The 27,963-nt window shown below is 39.9% G+C and overlaps 1 protein-coding gene across 1 annotated transcript in view; it reads left to right on the forward strand.

The window, feature by feature from the left end:
• The window catches only part of LOC133460457 (glutamate receptor ionotropic, NMDA 2B-like), a 230,596-nt gene that overhangs the window by 112,556 nt on the left and 90,077 nt on the right, over positions 1-27,963 (forward strand). The window contains 3 exon segments of the mRNA XM_061741054.1: positions 7,111-7,254; positions 12,692-12,962; positions 21,649-21,841. Of these exon segments, the coding sequence (XP_061597038.1) occupies positions 7,111-7,254; positions 12,692-12,962; positions 21,649-21,841 (608 nt within the window).

Consider the following 27,963-nt stretch of genomic DNA (forward strand, 5'->3'; position numbering starts at 1 on the left):
GATAATTAAAATTTAGTGCACATTTATGGAGAATTATTCTTTCAGGCAGAGGAGGGTGCGCTAATTAGGACTGACATAAACTATAGCTCTCCGGCCGCTTGCATAACAACCGTAAAACCTATGTGTTTCATCTATCTGCCGTATGGACAGACATTAATGTGCCACTTTATTTAGGATGAATATCGCTTTTATTTGGAACTCTTGATAGTTTTGATTAAAAAAAAACAACTGTTAATAAAAAATAAAATGAAATAGACACTTATCTTATCAACAGAGCTGTATATTTGTCATGTTATAATTCTGACTTCAGAAACTGATCTTCCCTCATCCCTACGATTTTAGTCCTTAAACGCCATTAAACGTGACAAAGAGGTTCAGGGAGGGTCTAGGTCAGGGGTCGGCAACCCGCGGCTCTGGAGCCGCATGCGGCTCTTTAGCGCCGCCCTAGTGGCTCCTGGAGCTTTTTCAAAAATGTTTGACCTTTTTTTTTTTCTTTTTTTTTCTATTTTTTTTCCTTTTTTTCTTCTTTTTCTTCTCTTTTTTCTTCCTTTTTAATCTCAACATTTCAACTTTTTTCTTCAAAATTTTTACTTTTTTCTCGACATTTTGACTTTTTTCTCGAGATTTTGATTTTTTTCTCTACATTTCAAATTTCTTCTCCACATTTCGTCTTTTTTCACGACATTTTGACTTTTTTCTCAACATTTCAACTTTTTTCTCAACATTTCAAATTTTTTCTCGAAGTGCAATGAAAAAAAAAAATCTTGCCCCAGTCATAACTAATATAGAAACATGCAGCATGTGTTGCCTTCATTCTAGGGCTTATACAAGACTTTTCATTTTTTGCGGCTCCACACATATTTGTTTTTTGTGTTTTTGGTCCAATATGGCTCTTTCAACATTTTGGGTTGCTGACCCCTGGTCTAGGTTAATCAGCGCTGCAGCATCACAACAGGAGAACGAAAGGCTTGTCAGTCAAAACGCTCTTAAAGCAACCGATCAGTATAATAAAATGATTTAATAAAGTTAATTTTCTTCCTGGCTTTACAATTTAACTTGCTGATTCTTTTCGTCTGACAAGAATATTTCGATTTTTACATATCAAGTATGTCTGAGGAAAAGAATCAGCAAGTTAAAAAGTATAATAACATGTTAATAATATCTCCCTTTTGTTCACTACATCTTGCTGTACTGGTTTCATGGCGCTGCCCTGTGATGCCAACCAGAGGTTTTCTGAAGTGGAAGTGCAAATAGGCAGAATGGCCACGGCCACCATACGTCAATCTAGGGCTGAAACGATTCCTCGAATAATTTGAGTAATTCGATTACAAAAAATGATCGAGGAATTTTCTCTGCCTCGAGGAATCGTTTAATTTTGCAGCTCAAAGCTGGTATTTCGCCCGAACTACGTTTAATGTGGCACAGCGCGCTGGTACAGCACGTAAAGTTAGAAGAAAGAGGCGGCGGATATGTTTGGTTTTAGTAACATTATGCTCAGGCAGTCTGCAATGGCCCAGACGGGAGACACATGTAGCTCTGTGCTTAACTTTTATTTTTAATCCACTCTATATTCTTCTGGTCCGCTCTCCGATATGTTCCCCTAAAGCCTGAATTATGGTTCCGCGTTAAATCGACGCAGAGCCCACGCCGTAGGGTATGGCGTGGGCTCTGCGTCGATTTAACGCAGAACCATAAATCAGCCTTCACCCGGTACATACATAGGTTTCTCTAAACATCTGTTCCCGCTACAGTTTTAACTAAAAGAAAATGTGCTCCAATACAGCAGGTCTCATAATTTTATTTTGAACACTGCCAAAACTCAAAATCTTAAAGACTTTAACTTAAAACTTAACTAGAACTTAAAATTTGCTTGACACAAATGAAAGTTCAATTTAAACACGTGGGACAAACACCTAACCTTTTAAGTGATGTATGTTATCAGGTGTAATGGCATTTTTAGGTTAGAAATAAGAAAACTTCTTGGAAAGATCCTTAGTTATTTGAGTGAAGGCACAGCCATGAACCTACTGGATTATATAATTTAGTCTTAGTGATGTCAATTAACATCTAACATCTTATGTATATTTATAATTGCTCTTTAACTAAACAAAAATATGTTTTATCCGATTACTCGATTAATCGATGGAATTTTCAATAGAATACTCGATTACTAAAATATTCGATAGCTGCAGCACTACGTCAATCACATCGTTTTTTTAAATGTTGCTTCCAAAACAATGTGAAACGTTTGCCCCCAGGGCTGAAACGAGGGCCAGCAGAGCCCCCGCTGCTCGCGGCGTATCGGCCCGCCTGATATCCTGCAGATACCAGCATACGTCCACTTGGAACGAGTCTGAAATCGTCGCTCACGGCTCCGGGGCTTCCCGGTTATCAGATGTCGCTTTGGTGTCTGGTGCCTTCCGGGTGGCCGCCAGTCACAGCAGGCTGTTAGTAACATTAACAAATAATCATACACGCTACCACCAGCATGTCCTCTGCAGACGAGGAGTCACTCAGGTGGACAGATGGAATATAGACAGACAACATGCTAAAATATAGACAGTGATGTCATGAACACCCCAAACCTCCAAAGTCATGCAAACTCACTACGATGAAGCCGAGATACTGAGGTCAGAGGTGAGCGCCACATCGGCTGCCGATTATGTGTCAGAGTGGGTGATAATAACTATACTATTATTGTGCTGCACACTAACGATAGAGCAGACGTTAGAGGTTACAGAAGCACCAAAAGACTGAATGAAACACATACAGTACACAGATGCATGTACATGCACATACACACATACATATATATATATATATATATATATATATATATATATATATTAGGGGTGTAACGTTACACGTATTTGTATTGAACCGTTCGGTATAGCGTGTTCGGTTCGGAACGGAGGCGTACCGAACGAGTTTCCACACGGACATATTAAGTAGAGGACCGCGAGTTGTGGAGCAGAGCGCTGCTGCAGCTGCACATTAGGCACACCGAGAAACAATAAGCAACAGTTGCAGCCGACGTCAGGGCTAATGCCGCTAGTATTGGCAATAACCCGTGCTTATTAATCACAAAACACAGGTTAAACATCATGACCAAATCCGCTCCGGCCCTGTGTGTCAGTATCAGCGCAGACAGACTGCAGCTTCGCCTGAATTATGGTTCTGCGTTAAATCGACGGCGTAGCCGACAGCGTAGGTTCGCGGTGCGGTGTGCAACGCCGCGAACCCTACGCCGTCGGCTCTGCGTTCGTGTGACGCGGAACCATAAATCAGCCACCGGGAGCAAAGGCTCGCTGGGTTGATGTTGATCCGCGGACCAAACTTGTTAAGGAGCATCAAACTCACTCTTATCTACGCGAAAATAACGCTAAAATATAAAGAAGGCGTCCCAAAGTGTGATCTATGGTGAAATAGGAAAATTAAGATGTGTACGCTATATGTGTAGGCTGTTCCCACTGTTCCCTTCAGTTCTGCAGCGCAGCTTGAAACCCCGCCCACCCCCGCCCCGCTGCAGGCACTGACGCTTTCAGTGTGAATGCACCAAGCGGCGAGATGCTGGCGTCAGGACGCCCGTGATGCTTTCAGTGTGAACGCAGGGTTATAAATGTTATTTAATCTGAGCAACAACTTTAAACTGTTCAGTGTTGCATTTGTTCAATTTTGCACATTTGATGTAGAAAAGATTTGTTTTTAAGATTTAAGATTTTGTTGTTTATAAGTCTGAGCCTTATAAATGTTATTTAATCTGAGCAACAACTTTAAACTGTTCAGTGTTGCAACTGTTCAATTTTGCACATCAGGAAGATATTTTTTTTTAAGTCTGAGCCAATGTTATTTTGTGTGTGTGTAATAAACAACTAGCACGTTTATATTTTGCATTTTGTTTTCTTACTGTACCGAAAATGAACCGAACCGTGACCTCCAAACCGAGGTACATACCGAACCGAGATTTTTGTGTACCGTTACACCCCTAATATATATACATACATATACATATATATATGTATGTATGTGTATATGTATATATATATATATATAGTCTATAGTCCTCTTACAAAAACGAGCCATACGTATTAATAGGGTGGGATACTACAGTATGAACATACAAATCCATTGTTTTTAAAATCCCATGTTATGACATTTTATGATTTGGTTTATTATAAAATAATGCAAATTATATATAAAGCTAAATTAAAGTTACTCCCTGTCTGTGTACAACAGCTTTTCTCAATACATGAGTCAAAATATAATTTGCGTGATGTTTGTAAATTTGTTGTACAAAAAGCTAGAAAAGAGACTAAAATGACATATACAATATATATATATATATATATATATATATATATATATATATATATATAAAACCTAGATTTACGAATGTGCAGCTCATTTTCGGTTTACAAAAAAAAGATTTGCAGAGCAATCTTTGAAAGCTACAAATGTTAATGTTTATTTGTTTTTGTTTGTTTCTGTTCTCTGATATTTATATATATAAAAAAAGTATTTCCTACTATATATGTAACCCTTATTGGTCCTCCTTTTCTGGTTTAGTTTTGCTATTGTTTGTTTGTAGGACAGGCATTAATATAAGCACTATGCTTCTGCCTGTGCCTTTTCAGTCACTATTTTTTCGATAATGTTTGTGTTGATAATGCTTGTAGTGTGATGTGACTGAATAAAGAATTTCAATCAATCAATCAATCAATCAATCAATCAATCAATCAATCAATCAATTATTAATTACAACGTTATTCCTGATTCCACCAGCAGACATGGCTGCAGCGTCTCACACGCTGCAGGGAGGCGAGCCTGTAATTGGTAAACGATGCTTGAGTCTCCAGAGTCGCTGATGTCGTTCAAACTGTAACCTCTGGGGCACAAATGAAGCTCTGCAGCACTCAGCCCTGTGGGGGGGGGGGTCTGCTGGTGGAGGTGAGCTGCTGTTACAGCAACATCCATGATTAGTCCAGGATTAGTTTTCTACTTCGTCATTGCTTCCTCGAGTCCCTTCACCTTCTCCACCTCCCCGCACCGCTGTGGGTTGGTTTCATCCCTGTCGATGTACACGACTCGGACAAGAATCCTTTTACTTTGGCGGGTTTGTGCTGACAGTCGGGACGAGAAAACCACAGGAAGAATAACGGCACTTCCTGACAGTAATCATATATCCTGCTGGATGAAAGTTGACGTGATGCCGTGATCTCAGTCATCCCTCAGCAGAACGATTCAATCCTGAAAAGCTGGAGACCGCCGACATGATTGTACACTCATCACGGCCCTTCACGTGTCGCCGTCGGTTACCTACATTCGTTAATAAGCTGTCATGACTTGTTTTTAGGGCTGGGGATCGATTCAAATGTCAAGAATCGATTCGATTCCGATTCTTAAGATTCAGAATCGATTATCAAGATTTGATTCGATTCGATTCCGATATTGATTTGGGTTAGTGTTATTAAAACTGTTTTTTGAGCAGTTGCATGAATTATATGACTGTAGTTCTGCAACATATTAATACTAGTATTATATTGAGATTAAAAAGCAAGTATTGGCAGCTAATGATGCTGTAAGGATCAATCAGCTCCCAGAATGCTGATAGAACTGCTTTCAGAAACATCGTGTGGGTCAGAATTACCAAACAGATCCAGGGAGGAAACAGAGACGGATGAAATCGGTTTTATTTTTTCCCACATTCCGTTTTTATTTGTTCCATTTTCGATCTATTTTGGTTTTTAGCATTTTTTGCAAATGTAACCCCAAGACAGTATATAAAGTAATGAAATATAGACAATGTATGCAATTATAACCTAACACTTTAATGTTTTCATACCTTTAAACATATTTAAAGGCAAAAAAATGGCACCAGTTATTCTCGTGTCCAACAAAACATTCCTTTTTTTGGGAAAAACAAAAAAATAACCAAAAGTTGTAATGTAATGATGAAAAAAAAATTAAAATACATAAATAAATTTAAAAAAAAAAATCGATCTTTAGACATATGAATCGATTTTTAGGAATTAATATGACAATCGATTTAGAATTGGGAAATCGATTTTTTCAACACAGGCCTACTTGTTTTTTAACATTTTCTCCATACAGACTCCAGAAGTATTTAAAAATGCTCCTTACATCAACTTCTTCCCTCCTATTTAGACAAATAAAATGTCTTCACTTGGATTTCTGCTTCTGATATGAACTATCTGAAACCGGATTGCCTTCTTCCTGGTCGTGCTCTCTGTAGCACACTTGAAGATGAAACCTTTTATCATAAATGTCACCTTGACTCTTTGAATGATCATTACTTCAAAAATAGGGCTGTTTTGTTTGGCGTCAGATGTAGTAAATAATGATAAATACATGACAGAAATGAAATAGACGGAGTAGGGCTGGGCGATATATCGAGATTTTAATATATATCGATATATTTTCAAACACGATATGGTACGAGACAATATCGTTTATATCGATTTAAAAAAAAAAAAAAATTTACATTTTTTTTTAATGATTTTGATATAGCTTATTTTGTGACAAATTGACTTGAATGTTTTATTTGAGATTTGCACAAATGTTTTGTTATTTGCACAACTGTCAACCTCAGTGGAAAAGTCTGCCTGTTACTGTCTACATTGTATTAATTGCACAGTGTATTTTAATTTAATTGTTATGCAGGAAAGGGATATTTGTTTTATTTTATTCAAGAAGCATTTTTATTCTATATATGCAGGCAGTTTATTTTTATTTCATTTGTTTTATACATTTTGATATTGTGCAGACCTCTGTTAACAAAGGTACCTGTGTGACATTTGGCACGAGGCTTCGTATTAAAACTGACTGTTTTTTTAAGGGTTTGCCTCAGAAAAAAATGAAGCTAACAGAGATGCTATGCTATAATGCTTTGGGGGAAACCCCAATTAAGGCACAGAAAAAATATCGAGATATATATATGGAGTATCGCCATTTAGCTAGAAAATATCGAGATATGACTTTTGGTCCATATCGCCCAGCCCTAAGACGGAGGAAGTATATCTGTTCCTCGCAGGAGGTGGAAACGCTCGTGACCGTGTTTAACAACCGGCTTTGTTTCCTTGTGGTTTCCAGGACGACCAATCCATGTTTTTCCAGTTCGGGCCGTCCATCGAGCAGCAGGCCTCCGTCATGTTGAACATCATGGAGGAGTACGACTGGTACATCTTCTCCATCGTCACCTCGTACTACCCCGGTTACGAGGACTTCGTCAACAAGGTAAATCAGCACCAAGACACACGTGAAATATTTGAGCTGCATTTGCTCTTACAGGGACGGGGGACGTCGTCTCTGTCTGACATGCTCCTCTAAGTGTCCCACTTGTCAAAGCCAGTTAAATCAAGAGACTTAAAGAGGGATATCTGGAATGACAGATGCCTTAATGTGAAGTGACTCCAGTAGCATCAGCACGCTGCTAATGGGAAAGCTAATGGCTGAAAACACATTCAGCTGTAAAGTTGCTTTCGTCAATTAAAATTATGACTAAATATCGTCGTCAGCGAAACTTTATCCCCTGAGGGAGACGAGACGCAACGAAAATAATGGTCACGTGACGATAACAATAATTAAATTGATAATGCAATATCGTAGATGAATAAAAACAAGACTAAAATGTAGATTACAAAATAAAAACTTTGAGATGAAATGTTCTACCAAAGATCCTTAATGTCCATGTTTTTTCAGTAGTTTCTCTGGTTTAGTTCTGCTGGGTGACGTTAGTCCTCAATCCCAGTCGCTGCAGCGGGGAATCAGATCCAGAAGATGCAGCTGCAGAGTTAGAGGCTGATGCCGTTAACGCAGAGCTCTAGGTTCACGTTAATTAAAAACTAAGTTACATAGAGAAACGCGGGGATCTGCTCTTGGGCTGGAGAAGAAGAAGAAGATCCATCTTTTGATACACTTTCCTACATAGACGTGGAAAAGAAAACCCAATGTGTCGTCGAAAAAGAAAAAGATGGGGAGAAATGCAGAAAAATAGATATGGTGTAAACTCAAATTAGAGTCTTCTGTATCTGGAATGAATGTATTCTTGAGTCTATAAAGTAACAATAATATAATAATAAGATAACCTTGTTTGAATTGTAAAATTGGTTTGGCTAAAAACAATCGTTGACTAAAATAAGACTAAAATGCTCAGACTTTAAGTCGACTGAAACTTAACACGACTAAAAGGAGCATGAACGTGACTAAAACTAATAAAAACTTAAATGATGCCTTGACCCAAAGACTAAACTCAAACTAAAATTGAAACAGGCTGACAAAGACAACACTATTCAGCTGAGCATTTAAATGACAGACGGACAGTGGTGGACAGTAACGGAGTAAATTTACTTGAGTACTGTACTTTAGTACATATCCAGAGGATTTGTACTTTACTTGAGTATTAGATTTCTTTGGTACTTATTACTCTTACTTGAATACATTTCCAAGACAAATATTTTTACTTTTACTCAAGTAAATTTCTAGGAAGGCTGAAAAGTACTCGTTACTTTCAGGTCTACTCTTTTTTCTTCTTCCCTAAAATCCTATTTTTAGACGGATATTGGGAGACAGACAAGACAGACATGGGGAGACAGTTTGTTACGCTCTATATTGCTATATTGTACTGGTACATGTCCTTCCTGTAAAGTTAAGTGACTTCAACACTGAGTTATTGAAAGCAGAGGTGTAGTTTTTTGTAAAGCAGTGGTCTTTGAGGGGGATCCAGACTTAGTTGGATGGTGCAGGTTCATTTGGTTTCAGTTCATGATTGTTAATAAACTCTGCATCATCTGCTGTCCTCTTATGATCCCATTCATTTGATTTGTTTTTGGTGTTTCTGCAGGTTTTATATAACATTGTGGTTCTAAAAGCAGCACATCAGTGCAGCTGGTTTCAAAGAGTTAATTCTCAGAAACAATAGTTAAAAGATCCTTAAATTAATTTAGAAAAAATATAGTAATTTACTGATGTGGAAAATAAGAAATGTACTCTTACTCTTACTTTTACTTAAAGTAAATTTAAAAGCATTTACTTTTGGATACTTAAGTACCTTTAAAAGCAAGTACTTTTCTACTCTTACTCAAGTAATATTTTGACTGAGCTACTTTTACTTGTAACGGAGTAAATTTTGACCAGTAGTATTTGTACTCTTACTCAAGTACTGGGGTCGAGTACTCTGTCCACCTCTGCAGACGGATACCTCAGCTCCTCTTACTTGGGTTTTCTGCCGACTCAAAACTGAATTCCTGTGATCTGCTGGACATCTCACCTGTCTTATTGTGCAACAGCCATGTTAACTCTGCAAAAATCATCCTAATTACTATTTGAAAGCCATCGTTTCAAGCTTTTAAAAGGCGATCAGTATCGCGGCGTAAGTGGCGAGCTCATTCTGCTTTAATGGAAACGGCGGACCGGCTGAACGTGTCCTTTGGAACGGAGCCGCTCGCCGAGGCTTCAGCCGGCTTATCTCCAGGGCGCAGAGCAGATGAGATCCTCAGCAACTTTAGACATCAGACACACGTCTGAGAGGAAGAGAAAAGTTTACCGAGAGTCAGCTAATCGTATTTCATGATAATATTTCAGCAGGGACGGCGTCTCTGCTTTGAACAAAGTTAAACGAACAATGAAAAAAGAGAGACGGGGATGAGGTGAAGGATGCTACCTAGTGACCGTTCTCCTCTGAGGAGATTTTTCTCGCTAGTCAGATTCACGTCACATCAGCCGACTAATGCGGGGCATGCGAAAGTTTGGGCACCTCTGGTGTGAAAGCAGTTTTGAGGAAAAGATGATTTGATCTCCACGAGGTAAAAAGTTGAAGATGACAGATTCCTTTGATATTTCCAACAAGACTCTTATTTCTATTTTCTTTTTTTGTCCTTAACAGTTTCAAAATAACAAAATAAAACCCTGAGTGGTCAGAACTTTGAAACAACCCCGCGGCACCGTTGCAGGATTTAAAGTCTTTTCATAATGGAAGTGTATCGCGGATTATGTGGTGTGTTTTGGATCATTAACCATCCGCTTTTCATCTTCAGCTCTTCTCTAAACAACTTCATGGTTTCTTCCTGGATGGGCATAAATGAGTCCATTCTTCCCCTCTGTTTGAAATGTCCTCAGCGCTACTGACTGCAGGGCAAATGTAAACGTCTTAATTTGTCTCCAAACGCTGCAAAAAGGTCTAACTACAGACTTTTCTGTGGAATTAATTTGTGCTGGGTTTTATTGTTGTTTTGGTTTGCTTTGAAAACTTTTAGTTTTCTAAGGTAACTTTTATAGAGCTGCTGATTGTTGGGAAGTAAATGAGTTTTTATATAGTTTGGAAATTTGCATCGCCCACCATAGGGCTGTGCGGTACACCGGCATATTCATTTATACTAATATATATTTTTGAACAGGGTTTAGGGTTGTATAATAATTGTATAACTTGTATAATGCTGCTTTTATGCCATGCTTGGATTTATATGTCAAGAGTCGGTATCATCTCACACACCTACACCCCGCCCTACCACTGGGTTACAGGCGCCATTTTCAATAGTTTAGAGATGGTTAGGGTAAATAAAAAGGTTATATCCAGATCCTAGGGTTGCCACCCGCCCCGTAAAATACGGAATTGTCCTTTTATTTGAGAAAAAAATGTTGTGTCCCGTATTGAACTAATACGGGACGCGATTTGTACCGTATTTTCATTAACTTTTACACCATATTCTAGTTGAATTGTTGAAATGAATTAACCTTTACACCATATTCTAGTTGAATTATTGAAATAAATTAACTTTTACACCATAGTCTAGTTGAATTATTGAAATAAGTTAACTTTTACACCATATTCTAGTTGAATTATTGAAATAAATTAACTTTTACACCATATTCTAGTTGAATTATCGAAATAAATTAACTTTTACACCATATTCTAGTTGGATTATTGAAATAAATTAACTTTTACACCATATTCTTCACCTGTAGGCTATATTATACATCTGGGCTGATGTGGACATACAGTAGCAGGAGGCTATTTCTGTTGCTAGTATGGTTGGCTGTCTGTACAGTCATGCAAGTTCAATGCTATTAAAGCACTTTAAACTTTAAATCAAAGCATTTTGTTTTTTTATATAAAATTTTTATATAAAAATAAACACATTTTTATTCAGTTTAGAAGTTAGGGGGCTTTGGGTTTTGAGTTTGGGTTTTCTTTTGGCTCCTGCGCTGCTGAAATCAGGGCGTCCCTTATTTCTATTTCTGAAAGGTGGCAACCCTACCAGATCCGGAAACACGTGGATTCTTCATCCCCATTATCAACAGCGCTACGAACTTTAGCATCAATAGAGTATTAAACTTGGGACTTCTGCCGTCACAGCCACAAAACCTATCCAGTCATCTGATTTAAAGCCCTGGCTGTCTTTGACCTCGACATAAAGCTAATACAGTTCTTATTAGGCTCGTTTTTCTTTAAGAATTAAAGAAAATAGTAATATCTTTTAAAGAGGTTAATTATTTTGTAGTTGTTTTTAAATCATTTCGAATCATTGATGGCTGAATATATTTGCATTTTTAATCTCATTCATATTTATTTTCCTAATTTCAGGGAGCTCTTACGCTATTTTTAGAGTTAATTTATTTTGTCTTTGATTTACATGATAATAACTTATCATTTACTAAAGTACATCGTGACTGAGCCGAATACACATGGATCTTAATTGTTAACCATGTCAGCCGGCCGTAACGTGGCCTGATGAAGGTTCTGACCACCTTAAAGCCGGCGGAGAACATCCAAACCTTTACTTGGTACTTGTATTTATTTTATGTTTCTGCCAAGAAAAGGAAGAAAGGGAATTAAAAAATGTTCAGTTATTTTTCTATTTACAGAGGTATTTCACTTTATTTGTTTAGTATTTAGTCTTTCCTGGAGCCTGCAACAGCGCTCAGTGTGAAGAATGAGGATTTCTAATAATTCATTACCTTTTAAATTAATTTTCCCTTTTTTAAAGCGGTACAGTATGTTGGTATTTTTTGAGAGATTTTCAGTGAAACCCAACTTCTCTGCAGCAACCCATCCATCCATCCATCCATCCATCCATCCATCCATCCATCCATCCATCCATCCAGAATGATGAATCTCATTCCATCTCTTCTCTCTTCCCTCCCTCAGTCAGACAAACACACAGGAATAAATAATTTTGTCTTCTTCCACTCGAAAATAAAATTGTGTTTTAACAGGCAGCTGAACAGCTTTCTTCCTTCCCATTGAAATGACAACTGTTTTTGCATCCATTCTTTTTCCTGTTGTTGTTGGAGAAGTCATTATTTTCTGAGCTGAAAAATAAAATTACGTTTTTTAAAAATCTAATTGTCACTCGCATATAAGTTAGACGTACACGAATATAAATGCTGTGGTGTCATGCGCGTTTTCGTAAGACTGGTTACCATGAAATTTTAAGGACAGTTTTCTTCAACCGTGTGGGTAACTGTCATATTTAGGAGGGAGATTACGTAATCTTGCTTTTATCGTGTCCAACAACCGGCCAGTGCGTCCAACTCTCTGGAGAAGCGTGAGGACTGTTTTTAAATGCTGTAGGAGGAGGAGACATCTCAGCTCTGTTCCTCCATGTCTCCGTCGCTCCTCTGCCTCGTGCTGGCAGCCGACTCGTTTTCACGTCGCCTCTTCCTCGTCAACCAGGTCCGCAGCACCATCGAGAACAGCTTCGTGGGCTGGGAGCTGGAGGAAGTCCTGCTACTCGACATGTCCGTGGACGACGGCGACTCCAAGATCCAGAACCAGCTGAAGAAGCTGCAGAGTCCCGTCATCCTTCTCTACTGCACCAAAGAGGAGGCCAGCACCATCTTCGAGGTGGCCCGCTCCGTCGGCCTCACGGGTTACGGCTTCACCTGGATCGTGCCCTCGCTCGTGGCTGGGGATGCGGACCATGTTCCTTCTGTCTTCCCTCCAGGTACACCATGATCATTTTTTACATATCACTAAAATGTATGAATGAATGAATGAATGAATGAATGAATGAATGAATGAATGAATGAATGAATGAAAGTTTATTCAGTCATTGCAATACAAAACAACACCAAAAAAAAAAAAAAAACATTGTACACAGCATTAACTATTAAACCAAAAAAATGTGTTGAACAATAACTGAAAAGGCATAGGCAGAAGCAAACTGCTTATAAAAGCCTATCCTATATTAACAACTTTCTATTTTTGGCTACCAACCTCCAGAAAACCAAAAAGAGAATAGAAAAGCAAAGAAAAAACAAAAGGCAAAGAAACAATAGAAAAGCAAAGAAACATTTACAGATAGTCAATTGCACTTATAAGCTTCAAAAATAGCTTTACAAACCATTTTCTTAAATACAACAAAAGAATGACATGTTTTTAAATTTATGTTGGCATCATTCCAGAATTTAACTCCAACGATGGAGACACATCTCCTTTTCATACCTTTTTTAGCCATTTGTACTGTGAAATTACAGACACCTCTAAGATTGTAACGAGTCTCCTGAATTGAAAAGAACCTCTGTATTGGGTCAGGGAACATTTTTGATTTTGCTTTAAACATAATTTGCATGATTTTAAAATAAAACAAATCATAAAATTTAATAACATGAGAATTTAGAAAAAGTGGCTCTGTGTGAGCGTAGTAATCAGCCTTATTGATGGTACGTATGGCTAAATAATAATAATAATTAAAGCTGCAAGCAGCGATGAACGGGCCCTCGCACTCATGGCGCCCCCCATAAGCATATCAGAAATGACACCACCCACGACTTTCTATGTCAAACCATTCAAAACTTATGGCAGAAAATATGAACTATGAAATATCGACCAATCAGAAGAAGGGGCGGGGCTAATTTGCACCAATTATGGTCAAGGACTCAAAACCATGTCCGATGACACCACCCACGAGTCTTTATGTCAAACCAGAGAAAAGTTTTCTAGGGGGCGCTGTTGAGCCGTTAGGCCACGCCCATTAATGCAAACCTTGAAATACTGTATCAAATTTATCGCCAGGCCTGGCTTGGTGCAAAATTTCGTGACTTTTGGGGAACTATCAAATATGGACCAATCAGATGAAGGGGGGGCGCGCTTTTTGGCGTCTAGCGTCGCCACGGTAACGCTTTTGAAAGAGAAAAGTAATGCGCGTTGTCGCAGGATGGAGACGCACATTTTTTTTATTTTTTTTATATTTTTTTATCCCGGTTTTTTCCCCATTTTATCACCCAGTGCTCCTACCTAAGTAACAGTCCTGGGAGACGCGCATTTTGATGTATAACACACCTGGGTGCACGTTACGGTTCGGGCTCTGAAGCGGCTGAAGAAATGGCATAGATTTCGCCAAAATGACGACGATTAATTCAAAATGTTAAAAATGGCCGACTTCCTATTCGGTTTCGGCCATGGCGCCAAGAGACTTTTCTTTAAGTTGCAACATGATACAGGTGTGTACCGATTTTCGTGCATGTACGTCAAACCGTATTGTGGGGCTTGAGGCACAAAGTTTTCTAGGGGGCGCTGTTGAGACATTAGGCCACGCCCATTAATGTAAACCATTAAATATCAAATTTATCACCAGGCCTGACTTGCGTGCAAAATTTGGTGACTTTTGGGGCACGTTTTCCAATGTATAACTTTGGGGGTTATACGTTTGGTGACCCCAGTTTCCTGGGTTTTATGTTGCATTTCAGGATTCCTCGATAGTCTTGAGATTTAATCGAACCCTGCTCTGATTCAAGGCCTCAACACACCCCCAAAAACCCAAACAAGCCTCCTCTGTGCTTCACTGCAGGGAAGCTGTTCTTCCTTTTGAAGGCTTCATCTTTCCATCTCTGAACATAAAGTTGATGTGACTTGTGAAAAAGCTCAATTTTTATCCTGTTAGTCCAAATGACATTCTTCCAGAAGCTTCTTGTCTTGGTCAGTAGCATTTTTATCAAATTCAAGTCAACCTTTTCTGACAGAGGAGTCCTCCATGGAGCTTTTTGGTCACAATGTGAAGGGTGGTTCAGTCCGCCAGAGATGATCCTTCACCTTGGAGTTCAGCTCTTCAGATATTTCCTCTTCATCTAGCGCAGGGGTCAGCAACACGCGGCTCCAGAGCCGCATGTGGCTCTTTAGCGCCGCCCTAGTGGCTCCTGGAGCTTTTTCAAAAATGTTTGACCTTTTTTTTTTTACTTTTTCCTTCTTTTCTTTTTTTTACTTTTTTTCCCCTTTTTTTCCTTTCTTTTTCCTTTCCTTTTTAATCTCGACATTTTAACTTTTTTCTCGAAATTTTGACTTTTTTCTCAACATTTCGACTTTTCTGGAGATTGTACTTCGACATTAATCTCGACATTTTGACTATTTCCTCAACATTTCGACTTTTTTCTCGACATTTTGACTTTTTTCACAAAATTTTGACTATTTCCTCAACATTTCGACTTTTTTCTCAAGATTGTACTTCAACATTAATCTTGACATTTCGACTTTTTTCTCGACATTTTGACTTTTTTCTCAACATTTCGACTTTTTTCCCGAAGTGCATAATGAAAAAAAAAAATCTTCCACCAGTTCTAACTAATATAGATACATGCAGCATGTGTTGTCTTCATTCTAAGGCTTATACAAGACTTTTCATTTTTTGCGGCTCCAGACATATTTGTTTTTTTTGTTTTTGGTCCAATATGGCTCTTTCAACATTTTGGGTTGCCGACCACTGATCTAGCGGGATCCGGGGTTATGATCACATCCTGGGTGGTTGGCTACGATCCCAAGGGCCTTATAAATACAGGTCTAGTCACAGGAGATGACTGTCAAACGTTTACCTCCATCAGGCTCATCTATGACTTTTATTCTCAGCTTTTTAGACCGTTAAATCTTTGTTTTCTTTCGTCCAAGTTCAGTGTGACTCTCACAATGATACCAAGAGACCCCGTGGAAGGTTTTATCACTTTAAATGGGCTGAACGACTGGAAAAATAATACTAAAGACGCCTAAGTGCCAACGAAGATTAAACAGTTCGTATTGGTGGAAAGATTTGTGATCGTTTTAAGGAGTTTTAAGGAGTAAATCTGTCTAAACTACTCGAGATAAAACTGGTTTCTTCTCACTGGTTTCTCCACCGTTTACTGAAGACATGCAGATGCAGTTTAAACACACTTTAGATTTAATCACTTTTTAGTAGAAGTGGAGCATTATTTCACAGATCCAGTGCCATAACCAGTCCCGGTAGTCGAGTCATGCATGTTTTAGACGTCTCCGGCAGGAGGGTCCCCCCTTATGATCCAGGTCCTGGTCCAGGTCCTTCCGTTCTATAGGGGAGTTTTTCTTGCCACTGTTTGGCTTAAGGTTTTTCTCCCGCTGGGGGAATTTTTACCTGCCATTGTTTGTTATGTTTAATGTATGTAATAATTGCTCGGGGGTCCTGTTTTGGGTCTCTGGAAAGCACCTAGAGACAACTTCTGTTATAATAAACGCTATATAAATAAAATTGAAATGAATTGAATTGGATTCACATTGATGGATCATCATCGGCTCGTCAGTGCGTTGATGAAACAGTTGTTTTTATCAGGGCACAGGACAGCCGCCCTAGAGGGCTGTGATTGGACGCTGCTCAGACGGGACCAGGGTCAACCTCTTTCAGCTCATATTTTTCTAAACTGTAAAATGCAATACTTATTTGTGATAAAGTCTTTTAACCCTTGTACTGTCTTCGGGTCAAAATGACCTAATTCTCCTGTCCTTCTTTCCTCCTGCTCTCTCCTTCCTTCTCCCTTCCTCTTTTCTTCCTTACTTCCTTTCATCCTTCTTTCCTTCCAGCCTTCCTTCCTTCTTTCCTTCCTTCCTTCCTTCCTTCTTTTCTCCCTTCCTTCCTTCCTTCCTTCCTTCCTTCCTTCCTTCCTTCCTTCCTTCCTTCCTTCCTTCCTTCCTTCCATCCTTCCTTCCTTCCTTCTTTTCTCCCTTCCTTCTTTCCTCCCTTCCTTCTTTCTCCCTTCCTTCTTTCTTCCTTCCTTCCTTCCTTCCATCCTTCCTTCCTTCTTTTCTCCCTTCCTTCTTTCCTCCCTTCCTTCTTTCTCCCTTCCTTCCTTCCTTCCTTCTTTTCTCCCTTCCTTCCTTCCTTCCTTCCTTCCTTCCTTCCTTCCTTCCTTCCATCCTTCCTTCCTTCTTTTCTCCCTTCCTTCTTTCCTCCCTTCCTTCTTTCTCCCTTCCTTCTTTCTTCCTTCCTTCTTTCCTTCCAGCCTTCCTTCTTTCCTTCCAGCCTTCCTTCTTTCCTTCCTTCCTTCCTTCCTTCCTTCCTTCCTTCCTTCCTTCCTTCCTTCCTTCCTTCCTTCCATCCTTCCTTCCTTCTTTTCTCCCTTCCTTCTTTCTCCCTTGCTTCCTTCCTTCCTTCCTTCCTTCCATCCTTCTTTTCTCCCTTCCTTCCTTCCTTCCTTCCTTCCTTCCTTCCTTCCTTCCTTCCTTCCTTCCTTCCTTCCATCCTTCCTTCTTTTCTCCCTTCCTTCTTTCTCCCTTGCTTCCTTCCTTCCTTCCTTCCTTCCTTCCTTCCATCCTTCTTTTCTCCCTTCCTTCCTTCTTTCTTTCCTTCCTTCCATCCTTCCTTCCATCCTTCCATCCTTCCTTCCTTCCTTCCTTCTTTTCTCCCTTCCTTCTTTTCTCCCTTCCTTCTCCCTTCCTTCCTTCCTTCCTTCCTTCCTTCCTTTCTCCCTTCCTTCTCCCTTCCTTCCTTCCTTCCTTCCTTCCTTCCTTCCTTCCTTCCTTCCTTCCTTCCTTCCATCCTCCCTTCCTTCTTTTCTCCCTTCCTTCTTTCTCCCTTGCTTCCTTCCTTCCTTCCTTCCTTCCTTCCTTCCATCCTTCTTTTCTCCCTTCCTTCCTTCTTTCTTTCCTTCTTTTCATTCTTCCTTCCTTCCTTCCTTCCTTCCATCCTTCCTTCCATCCTTCTTTTCTCCCTTCCTTCCTTCTTTCTTTCCTTCCTTCCATCCTTCCTTCCTTCCTTCCTTCCATCCTTCCTTCCTTCTTTCTCCCTTGCTTCCTTCCTTCCTTCCTTCCATCCTTCTTTTCTCCCTTCCTTCCTTCTTTCTTTCCTTCCTTCCATCCTTCCTTCCATCCTTCTTTTCTCCCTTCCTTCCTTCTTTCTTTCCTTCTTTTCATTCTTCCTTCCTTCCTTCCTTCCTTCCTTCTTTCCTTCCAGCCTTCCTTCCTTCCTTCCTTCTTTTCTCCCTTCCTTCCTTCTGTCTTTCCTTCTTTCCTTCCTTCCTTCCTTCCTTCTTTTCTCCCTTCCTTCCTTCCTTCCTTCCTTCCTTCCTTCCTTCCTTCCTTCCTTCCTTCCTTCCATCCTTCCTTCCTTCCTTCTTTTCTCCCTTCCTTCTTTCCTCCCTTCCTTCTTTCTCCCTTCCTTCTTTCTTCCTTCCTTCCTTCCTTCCATCCTTCCTTCCTTCTTTTCTCCCTTCCTTCTTTCCTCCCTTCCTTCTTTCTCCCTTCCTTCCTTCCTTCCTTCTTTTCTCCCTTCCTTCCTTCCTTCCTTCCTTCCTTCCTTCCTTCCATCCTTCCTTCCTTCTTTTCTCCCTTCCTTCTTTCCTCCCTTCCTTCTTTCTCCCTTCCTTCTTTCTTCCTTCCTTCTTTCCTTCCAGCCTTCCTTCTTTCCTTCCAGCCTTCCTTCTTTCCTTCCTTCCTTCCTTCCTTCCTTCCTTCCTTCCTTCCTTCCTTCCTTCCATCCTTCCTTCCTTCTTTTCTCCCTTCCTTCTTTCTCCCTTGCTTCCTTCCTTCCTTCCTTCCTTCCATCCTTCTTTTCTCCCTTCCTTCCTTCCTTCCTTCCTTCCTTCCTTCCTTCCTTCCTTCCATCCTTCTTTTCTCCCTTCCTTCCTTCTTTCTTTCCTTCCTTCCATCCTTCCTTCCATCCTTCCATCCTTCCTTCCTTCTTTTCTCCCTTCCTTCTTTTCTCCCTTCCTTCTCCCTTCCTTCCTTCCTTCCTTCCTTCCTTCCTTTCTCCCTTCCTTCTCCCTTCCTTCCTTCCTTCCTTCCTTCCTTCCTTCCTTCCTTCCTTCCTTCCATCCTTCCTTCCTTCTTTTCTCCCTTCCTTCTTTCTCCCTTGCTTCCTTCCTTCCTTCCTTCCTTCCTTCCTTCCTTCCATCCTTCTTTTCTCCCTTCCTTCCTTCTTTCTTTCCTTCTTTTCATTCTTCCTTCCTTCCTTCCTTCCTTCCATCCTTCCTTCCATCCTTCTTTTCTCCCTTCCTTCCTTCTTTCTTTCCTTCCTTCTTTCTCCCTTGCTTCCTTCCTTCCTTCCTTCCTTCCTTCCTTCCATCCTTCTTTTCTCCCTTCCTTCCTTCTTTCTTTCCTTCTTTTCATTCTTCCTTCCTTCCTTCCTTCCTTCCTTCCATCCTTCCTTCCATCCTTCTTTTCTCCCTTCCTTCCTTCTTTCTTTCCTTCTTTTCATTCTTCCTTCCTTCCTTCCTTCCTTCCTTCTTTCCTTCCAGCCTTCCTTCCTTCCTTCCTTCTTTTCTCCCTTCCTTCCTTCTGTCTTTCCTTCTTTTCTTTCTCCCTTCCTTCCTTCCTTCTTTCTTTCCTTCCTTCCATCCCTCCTTCCATCCTTCCTTCCTTCCTTCTTTTCTCCCTTCCTTCTTTCCTTCCTTCCTTCTTTTCTCCCTTCCTTCCTTCCTTCCTTCCTTCCTTCTTTCCTCCCTTCCTTCTTTTCTCCCTTCCTTCTCCCTTCCTTCCTTCCATCCTTCTTTTCTCCCTTCCTTCCTTCTTTCTTTCCTTCTTTTCATTCTTCCTTCCTTCCTTCTTTTCTCCCTTCCTTCCTTCTTTCTTTCCTTCTTTTCATTCTTCCTTCCTTCCTTCCTTCTTTCCTCCCTTCTTCTCTTCCTCCTTCCTTGACCCGGAGACAGCACAAGGGTTAAGTGTTCGGGGAGATCAGCTGCATCAACTATGTTTCACACCCAAACACCCTCTTAACATGGCAGCTGTACTGATTTCTGTTAACGTCTACTAAACGGTAGTTTAGTAAATGTCTGAACCTTACGAACTCCATCAATCGAAGTAAAATCTGGGCGGAGTTTCTCCGCTCTGGTTTCTCTGGAGTCGGATGTTGTTTTGAAGGTTTTTCAGCGGGACATCAGGTCATTTCACAGTGTAACTCTGCCACCGGTTTATCTCGGTACATCCGCTGCTCCAGCTCCTCTTGCTTGAGCGGCTGACACCAAGACTATCTGAAAAAGGCAGGATCGCCTTTTTCCAATTCATTTACGGCGCACGCTTCAGATATGAACACACGATCCAAACCACTCATGGAAAATGACCTGAAAGCACAGTGGTTTGGCTGTAAGAAATGGATACTGACATTTGATAGTCACTTCCTCCAAAAGCCACTTGTGACAAAAACAGTGGCTGGGGACCACAGTTGTAGACAGGGCTGCACATAATTATTTTGGTCTGGTGCTCAGAGGAGCCCCTGGATATGTGACTTGGGGCTCCAAAAACGCGGTGACCCGTCTCGCCGGATCGATAAAAGAGGGATGCAGGAATAAGTTATAGGCAAAACGATATTTATTCACTTATAAAGATGAATGGCTCAATATGGTCCTTTACAAAGTTAATTTATTTCAATAATTCAACTAGAATTTGGTGTAAAAGTTAACTTATTTCAATAATTCAAATAGAATATGGTGTAAAAGTTAATCTATTTCAATAATTCAACTTAAAAGGTGAAACTAATATATTACCTAGTCTTATTACATGCAAAGCAAGATATGTTAAACCTTTATTTGTTATAATTTTGATGATGGAATTGTTTATTGATTTCATAAAATATTCTCTAATTTATTTTTTATTTGGGGTTTTCATAAACTGTGAGCCATAATCAGAGAGCAGCGTCTTGCTGCTGCAGGAAACTGCTGCACGCAGTGACGGACACTGGCTGATTTATGGTTCCGCGTTGCACCAACGCAGAGCTTACGGGGTAGGATACGCGGGAGCGCGAACGTAGGTAGTTGGTGGTGGTGGAACGCCAAAATAATTACTTAATAGCACTTGCTTCTTGGACATTTTGACGAGACGTGTCGGGGTTTGTTCAGTAAAGCTGATCCTTACCTCTCTTCCTGCCCAACGAGCATGGAGGGGGAGTAAGGACGCGCTGTGATTGGCCAGTACCAACTTTGAGGGGCAGTTCTGGGGAAAAGCTCTCCCAATAGATGTTTTAATATTAGTATTCTGGTCTAGCCACAACCAATAATATGAGCCCCAGCTGTTGGTACGCAAAAGCGCTTCGCAGCACAAGATTGACAGCGCACTGTGGATTTTGACGGCGCATGCGCTCTGGCGGCCCACTTATGTGCAGCCCTGGTTATAGACTAATGCTCTCATTCAGCTTTTCTTTCATAATTTTTAACTGGCATCGTTGTGCTTCGGAGTCTGCGTTTTAATTTTCTATTATATCATATCTATTATAGTATTCCTGAGGTGTAATTGCACTTTTAATTTTGCTTCTCTTTCTAAATGCTCTATTGCCTTTTTATTATTGCTATAAAATGCTATTTTTCACGGCTCCTTGCTTGCTATTTTTGCACCCACCTTTTTTTCTCACTCTATTCTGTCTTTCTCCACCTCCTTTCCTTCATACCCTTCCTCTCTCCCTCTCTCTCTCCCTCCCTCTCTCCCAGGGCTTATCTCTGTGTCATATGACGAATGGGACTACAACATCGAGGCCAGGGTACGTGACGCAGTGGCTGTCATCGCCACGGCAACCTCCACCATGATGTTGGACCGGGGGCCACACACGCTGCTGAAGTCCAGCTGCCTCGGGACGCCCGACAAAAAAGGCTCCAGCGTCGGCTACTCCAAGGAAATCTTGAAGTGAGTCGGTCTGTAGTCGGCTGTATGGACACATGTGGAGTTGTACGAAAAAACGTCCTGTGTGAAAACATCTGGTCATAGCGGGTCTTAGTCAGATATACCTGTATAGCCATTATTTATTTAGATGAAATATCATGTTGGCAACACTAAGTACCCCCACGACTCGGTTGCTTGTAGATCCACCTCCAGCAGGAGTAACATGAAGTAACTGTTCAGCTTCATCCATCTCTCACCACCAGCAGAGGAGTTTATGGTTGGATCTATGACTGCAAAGTATACCCAGGACTGGTGCTGGTGATTGTTACTGCAGAATAATCCCAAATCATTACCCTTCTGCTGCCCTGCCTGACTGTGGGTTTGAGGTGTGTCTTCTAAATGATCTTTGTGGTTATCACCAAACATTACAGTGTGCTGGGCATCAGGGTCAAACAGCTCCACTTCAACCTCATCCGTCATTATTGCAGGATTCAAATGGTTTCTTCCAATAAACTTTAAACTCTTAGATTAGATTAGATTTCCTTTATTAATCCCACAATGCGGACATTTCCAGAAAGAAGGATACAAAAAAAAAAAAAAAAAATATATATATATATATATATATATATATATATATATATATATATATGTATATGTGTGTGTGTTATATATATATATGTTACGGTTAATGTAGAAAACCGGCTATTTTGCAAAATAGCCGGCTATTATGCAAAATAACCGTCAGGGCGGTGAATATCAAAAATAGCCGGCCAAACATTGAATGTGTAAAATAGCCGGCTAATGTGCAAAATAACCATCAGGGCGGCTAATGTAGAAAAACGGCTATTTTGCAAAGTACATACATTTTTAAGGTCATGGTGCGCGGACATCACATTTTTAATCATCACCGGAGCATGCCGTGGCAATTATAGCAATTATTCTGAGTCCAAATCCTATGCAGTATATTCCTAAATTGAGTATTCCAAAACGAATAATGCAAACTACAGGTCACGTCATTGGCACCCCAGAATAGAGGCCACCGAGGTGGCAAAGCGCAGTGGAGTGCACTCACCTCTACCAGCCTTATAGGTCTGGGAAATGTACTCACAAATATCCAGTGTGACCGTCTTTGTGAGGAAATATTTATTCCCACCTTTTCTCTTTGCACCTCCAAAACAGACAAACAGTTGTTGTGTCTCTCTCTTGGAAGGTGCGCTCCTAAACCCGAATCGCGCAAACCCGAAGCACGCGCATGATGAGATGAGGTCTCTCCTCCTCCATTTGCACAAATTGATGAAACCAAAATAAACTAAGCAAACGTAATTCATTTGGTAGATAGAGTCCAGTTACTACACTACAGAATAGCCTACAGTTCAGTTGAATGGATGAAATTTGCGCTTCAAACCAGTCACTTACAGTCGCCAATCAGTGCAGTTGGTGCGTAGCAGCCAATGGAAGAAGCTCATATGCTGCACATGCTTGTTGTTGACAAGGCTGTTTATGGCTGTTGAAGAAGCCTAACGTTACACTCCCCGAAAAAGTGTCGGGTCTGACACATCCACAGCATTAACCGGCTACTGCCGTTTTTCTACATTAGCCGCCCTGACGGTTATTTTGCATATTAGCCGGCTATTTTGCAAAATAGCCGTTTGGCCGGCTATTTTACATATTCACATCATATTCAAAAATATGATATAGGTTAGGTTTCTATGTAGCTACGACGTAGCCTGTCTTAAACTATGCATGTAACTGTAACTACGCATCGATGCAGAATACAATAAATTTGATTGGTGGATTTTTTTTAAACATTTTTGAGTTTCTCGTCGGGAACTGTGAAAGTTTCCTGAAATGTCTGTAAAGACCACTGATGCTCAACATTTACTTAACATGACCTTAATCTTACTTTAAGACACAAAGTAAACAAAAGGAAACTGCACAGCGAGCTACAACGCTGCAGAACAAGAACCTACCCTGCCACCTAGTGGTTGGGGGTGTAATTACAGATTGACAAACAATAACGCAGAAGTATAAACGCCAGAGTTGGCGCTGGCGCCAGAATCATAAACCAGGTTTAAAGCTTTAGTGGTTGGACGGATGGCCCGCATAACTTTACCCTCTCTGGTATGCAGAGGAGTTCAAGGTTGACTCAAGGACCAGGTCATGTGACTGCAAAATGACCTCAAATCATCACCTCTGCACTGACCTTGAACTTTTAATATTTCTGCATTTTTATGTAGTCTCTGAATTTTTATGCTGGGGTTCTGAAGCTAATACTCCCTCTGGGTTGAGGTCAGGTTGTTTTCCAAGTAAATGAATTAAAGAACTGAAAGAGACAAAGAGACAAAGTCAAACAGGCAGTCGCGGGATCATTAAAATGTAGTTTTATCCTGCCGTCAACGCAACGCTGGGATCTAGGTTTCCGTTTCAAACTGGATTTCTTGCTGTTTCTGGGACTGTGCAGCAGCTTATGGCCTGATTCACGTTATTATGGAGCTAGAACAGTCTCATAATTCGCAAATGCACACACCGTTTCACAAATGCACAGGACAAAATTCACAAATGCACACACCGATCCGCAAATGCACAGGACAATTCACACGTGCGTAGGACAAGATACACAAATGTATTTTTGATGCACACACAAATATAACCTGATTTACAAACGTTTTTTGTCTGTGAGCTGCGCTGGATTTGTGTGTGACTTTTGAGACTCCTCTGACGTGACTCGATCCACAAATACGTTTTTTTTAACACGTATTTTCACAACCAATCAGATGTCTTCCTTTGTTTCAGCCAATCATAAGAGCGCACCCCACGTGGGGGACGCAGAGCAGTGGATAAAACACGACTTACTCGTAAACCAATCAGATTAAAGGGGCGGATACACCTGCTGTTTGAATTGCGTTAGCGCCGTTCGCTTAGAAAAGTGATTAATATTTCGAGTTGGTGGAATAAAGATAAATAAGCAAGACAGCAACACAGGATGGAGAGGAGATCACTGCTCTGCTTTTCTTGTGATCTCGGTAAAGAAAACAGCGCGTTTGTCAGGCCGTTCAACCAGAGCCGTCGTGAGACTGGAGAGGTCTTAGTCCTGCAGATGCAGCAACTGATGATGAGAAACAGCGGAAATATTGTTCTAGCTCCATACGTTATCACCTCAATCAACACTCTCCCTCCTAAAAACCCAGAAAAAAAGGTTATGCCGTCGATCTGGTTTCACTTAGTTTCTTAGCAGAAATAAAAAAAATGAAAAAACCAAGAGTCAGAAAGTGATCCAAACTTAGGATGGACAGTAATAACGCTTGGAAACCGTTGCTGGTGTGAGGTGTGAAGACGCTACCTATTATTGTTTCTTCTGCTTAGAAACACAATGAGGAACCTTGAAATAGCTCTCAAATGAGTTTCTGGCAATCTGTTAAAAAAAAAAGAACATTTAACTTTGGTTTATTTGTTGAATTAAATTTGTACAAATTTGTGCACTAATATTCACATTACACACTCTCCCTGAGGAAAGACAGAATTTGTTTTGACAGCCAATAAAAGCTTAAAGCACAAACTGAACAGAGATATTAGTTTAGCACTTATAATGAGATTTCCTTTTATCTTTATCTTAACCCACAGCCATCTGAAAATGAAAGCATCCTTCTTCCTCCTCTTCCTCTGAAGCTCCCTGTTTTGCTTTTTGGGCCTATTACAGAACAGGAAAAAAAGAAATCCACATCTTTATTCAATAATTAATCCTCATTTGACTTCACAGGGCAAGCTTTTACCGTTCACATTGATCAGAGATTCTGAGGCTGATTGAACGCCTCGCGGACAGTCGGATTAATGAACACGGGACGGGAACGGTGGACGGCCACTGGCAGAAACGCACGTCAATATTCTCTCACATATGATAGTACTGTTGCATCGGTATAAAAATAACATTTTCAGTAGCTATTTGCTGCCTGGCCGAGACCAACTTTAATCAATCAAATAGTTAAACACTGAAAATGTTCTACTTAACTCCGACTAGTACCGCGGACAGCTCCGTTAGTGAGAACAGCAGCTTGTCCGGAGATCCATCCTGCGATGGTGGAAAACTTCTGTCTGGTCAAAGGGAGTCGTGGGATGGCTGAAATTATGAAAATAGGGTTAAGAAATGTGTGAGGTGGATAAAAAGGTGAACCGTCATCTCTGAAAAAAAGTAGTGATTGAAAATTGTTCAAACATATTAATGAAAATTTTAAGTTTTTCAAGTTTCAAGTTCCAAGCTTTATTATCAGATATACTTAGGGTTGCCACCTTTCAGAAATAGAAATAAGGGACGCCCTGATTTCAGCAGCGCAGGAGCCAAAAAAAAAGCCCCAAAACTTCTAAACTGAATAAAAATGTGTTTATTTTATATGAAAAAACTAAATGCTTTGATTTAAAGTTTAAAGTGCTTTAATAGCATTGAACTTGCATGACTGTACAGACAGACAACCATACTAGCAACTGAAATATCCTCCTATGCTACGTATGTCCACATCAGCCCAGATGTATAATATAGCCTACAGGTGAAGAATATGGTGTAAAAGTTAATTTATTTCAATAATTCAACTAGAATATGGTGTAAAAGTTAATTTATTTCAATAATTCAACTAGAATATGGTGTAAAAGTTAATTTATTTCAATAATTCAACTAGAAAATGGTGTAAAAGTTAACTTATTTCAATAATTCAACTAGAATATGGTGTAAAAGTTAATGAAAATACGGTACAAATCGTGTCCCGTATTAGTTCAATACGGGACGCAACATTTTTTTCTCAAATAAAGGACAATTCCGTATTTTACGGGACGGGTGGCAACCCTAGATATACTATATGTTCGACATACAGCACAAATTAAATTACAGGGTTCTCTGACCCATGGTGCAAAATATCAAGTAATAAGGACCTGTTCCAAATAAAAGAAACCCGCTATGACCTGAGGGGGAAACTCATGTTTGAGATGACGACAGCAAGAACTAATATTAAAAAGAGATGTACATCAATTCAGGCTAGAGAAATTTGGAATAGTTGTGATAACAACCTAAAAATGTGCAGTTCTATCTTCAAGTTTAAGGAAATTTTTAAAGAAAATACTGTAAATAAATATAAAACACTATAATTATGAAGTTTATTATCAAAAACATTCTAGAAAGTGAAACGTCAATTTTATAGTTTGTCTTACTTATTTTTGTCTTCTTTATGTATTGTTTGTTTCCACTAAAGTAAAGCTAATGTCTCATATTTAAGCTGATCACAAGATAAAAAGGGTCGGCACTATAAGCTACGGCTTCAGCCTACACCTTTTCGGCAAAAGAAATGTTTATTTTACCTTTTCATCTTGTTTTGTAAAAAAGTGTGTACAAGCCGAAATAAAAGAAAGATTCAGATTCATAAAATAGAAGAATAAAAATAAACAGTCCACAATTTAAAATGACACAAACTAAAGTTGAATATTTAAAGGAGTATTTACATGATGCTCAAAGCAAATGTTGAATCGATAAAGAAGAGCTTTTCCAACCACAGAATAAAGTGATCTTGAGATACTGTATTCTGATTACTCATCAATGAGAATTGGAAACATAATAATTGGATTCAGGAAAAAAAAGAGGGATATGTTCTGATAAGTGGAGGGTTAACTTGTTCCAGGGAGAGAGGGAGGTGGATGAAGCCGCATCATCCCCGGCGCCCGCTGCGTTCGTCCGTGGTGGCAGTATTATTATCTGGGATCATTTCAGTTGATCAGGTTTAACTGATCCTCATCTGGAAAATAAATCATATTTAATATCTGGAGTTCCCATCGTGATTTTACATCTGAGCAGTAGGGATGGGCGGTATGGACTAAAAAATTTATCACGATAATTTCTGGCATTTATGCCGATAACAATAAAAATGACGATAAAAAAATACCAATTCAACTCCACCTTTGTAACTAGAAATCTATCTCGCTCTCAGATCCGCCATGTTTGTTACACAAAAACGTCATCAACTGGAATTTTTCTTTCTTTCTTTCTTTCTTTCTTTCTTTCTTTCTTTCTTTCTTTCTTTCTTTCTTTCTTTCTTTCTTTCTTTCTTTCTTTCTTTCTTTCTTTTTGGCTCATTTCTTCCTTCCTTCCTTCCTTCCTTCCTTCCTTCCTT

Source organism: Cololabis saira, chromosome 1 (genome assembly GCF_033807715.1).
Source record: "Cololabis saira isolate AMF1-May2022 chromosome 1, fColSai1.1, whole genome shotgun sequence".
Classification (NCBI taxonomy): domain Eukaryota; kingdom Metazoa; phylum Chordata; class Actinopteri; order Beloniformes; family Belonidae; genus Cololabis; species Cololabis saira.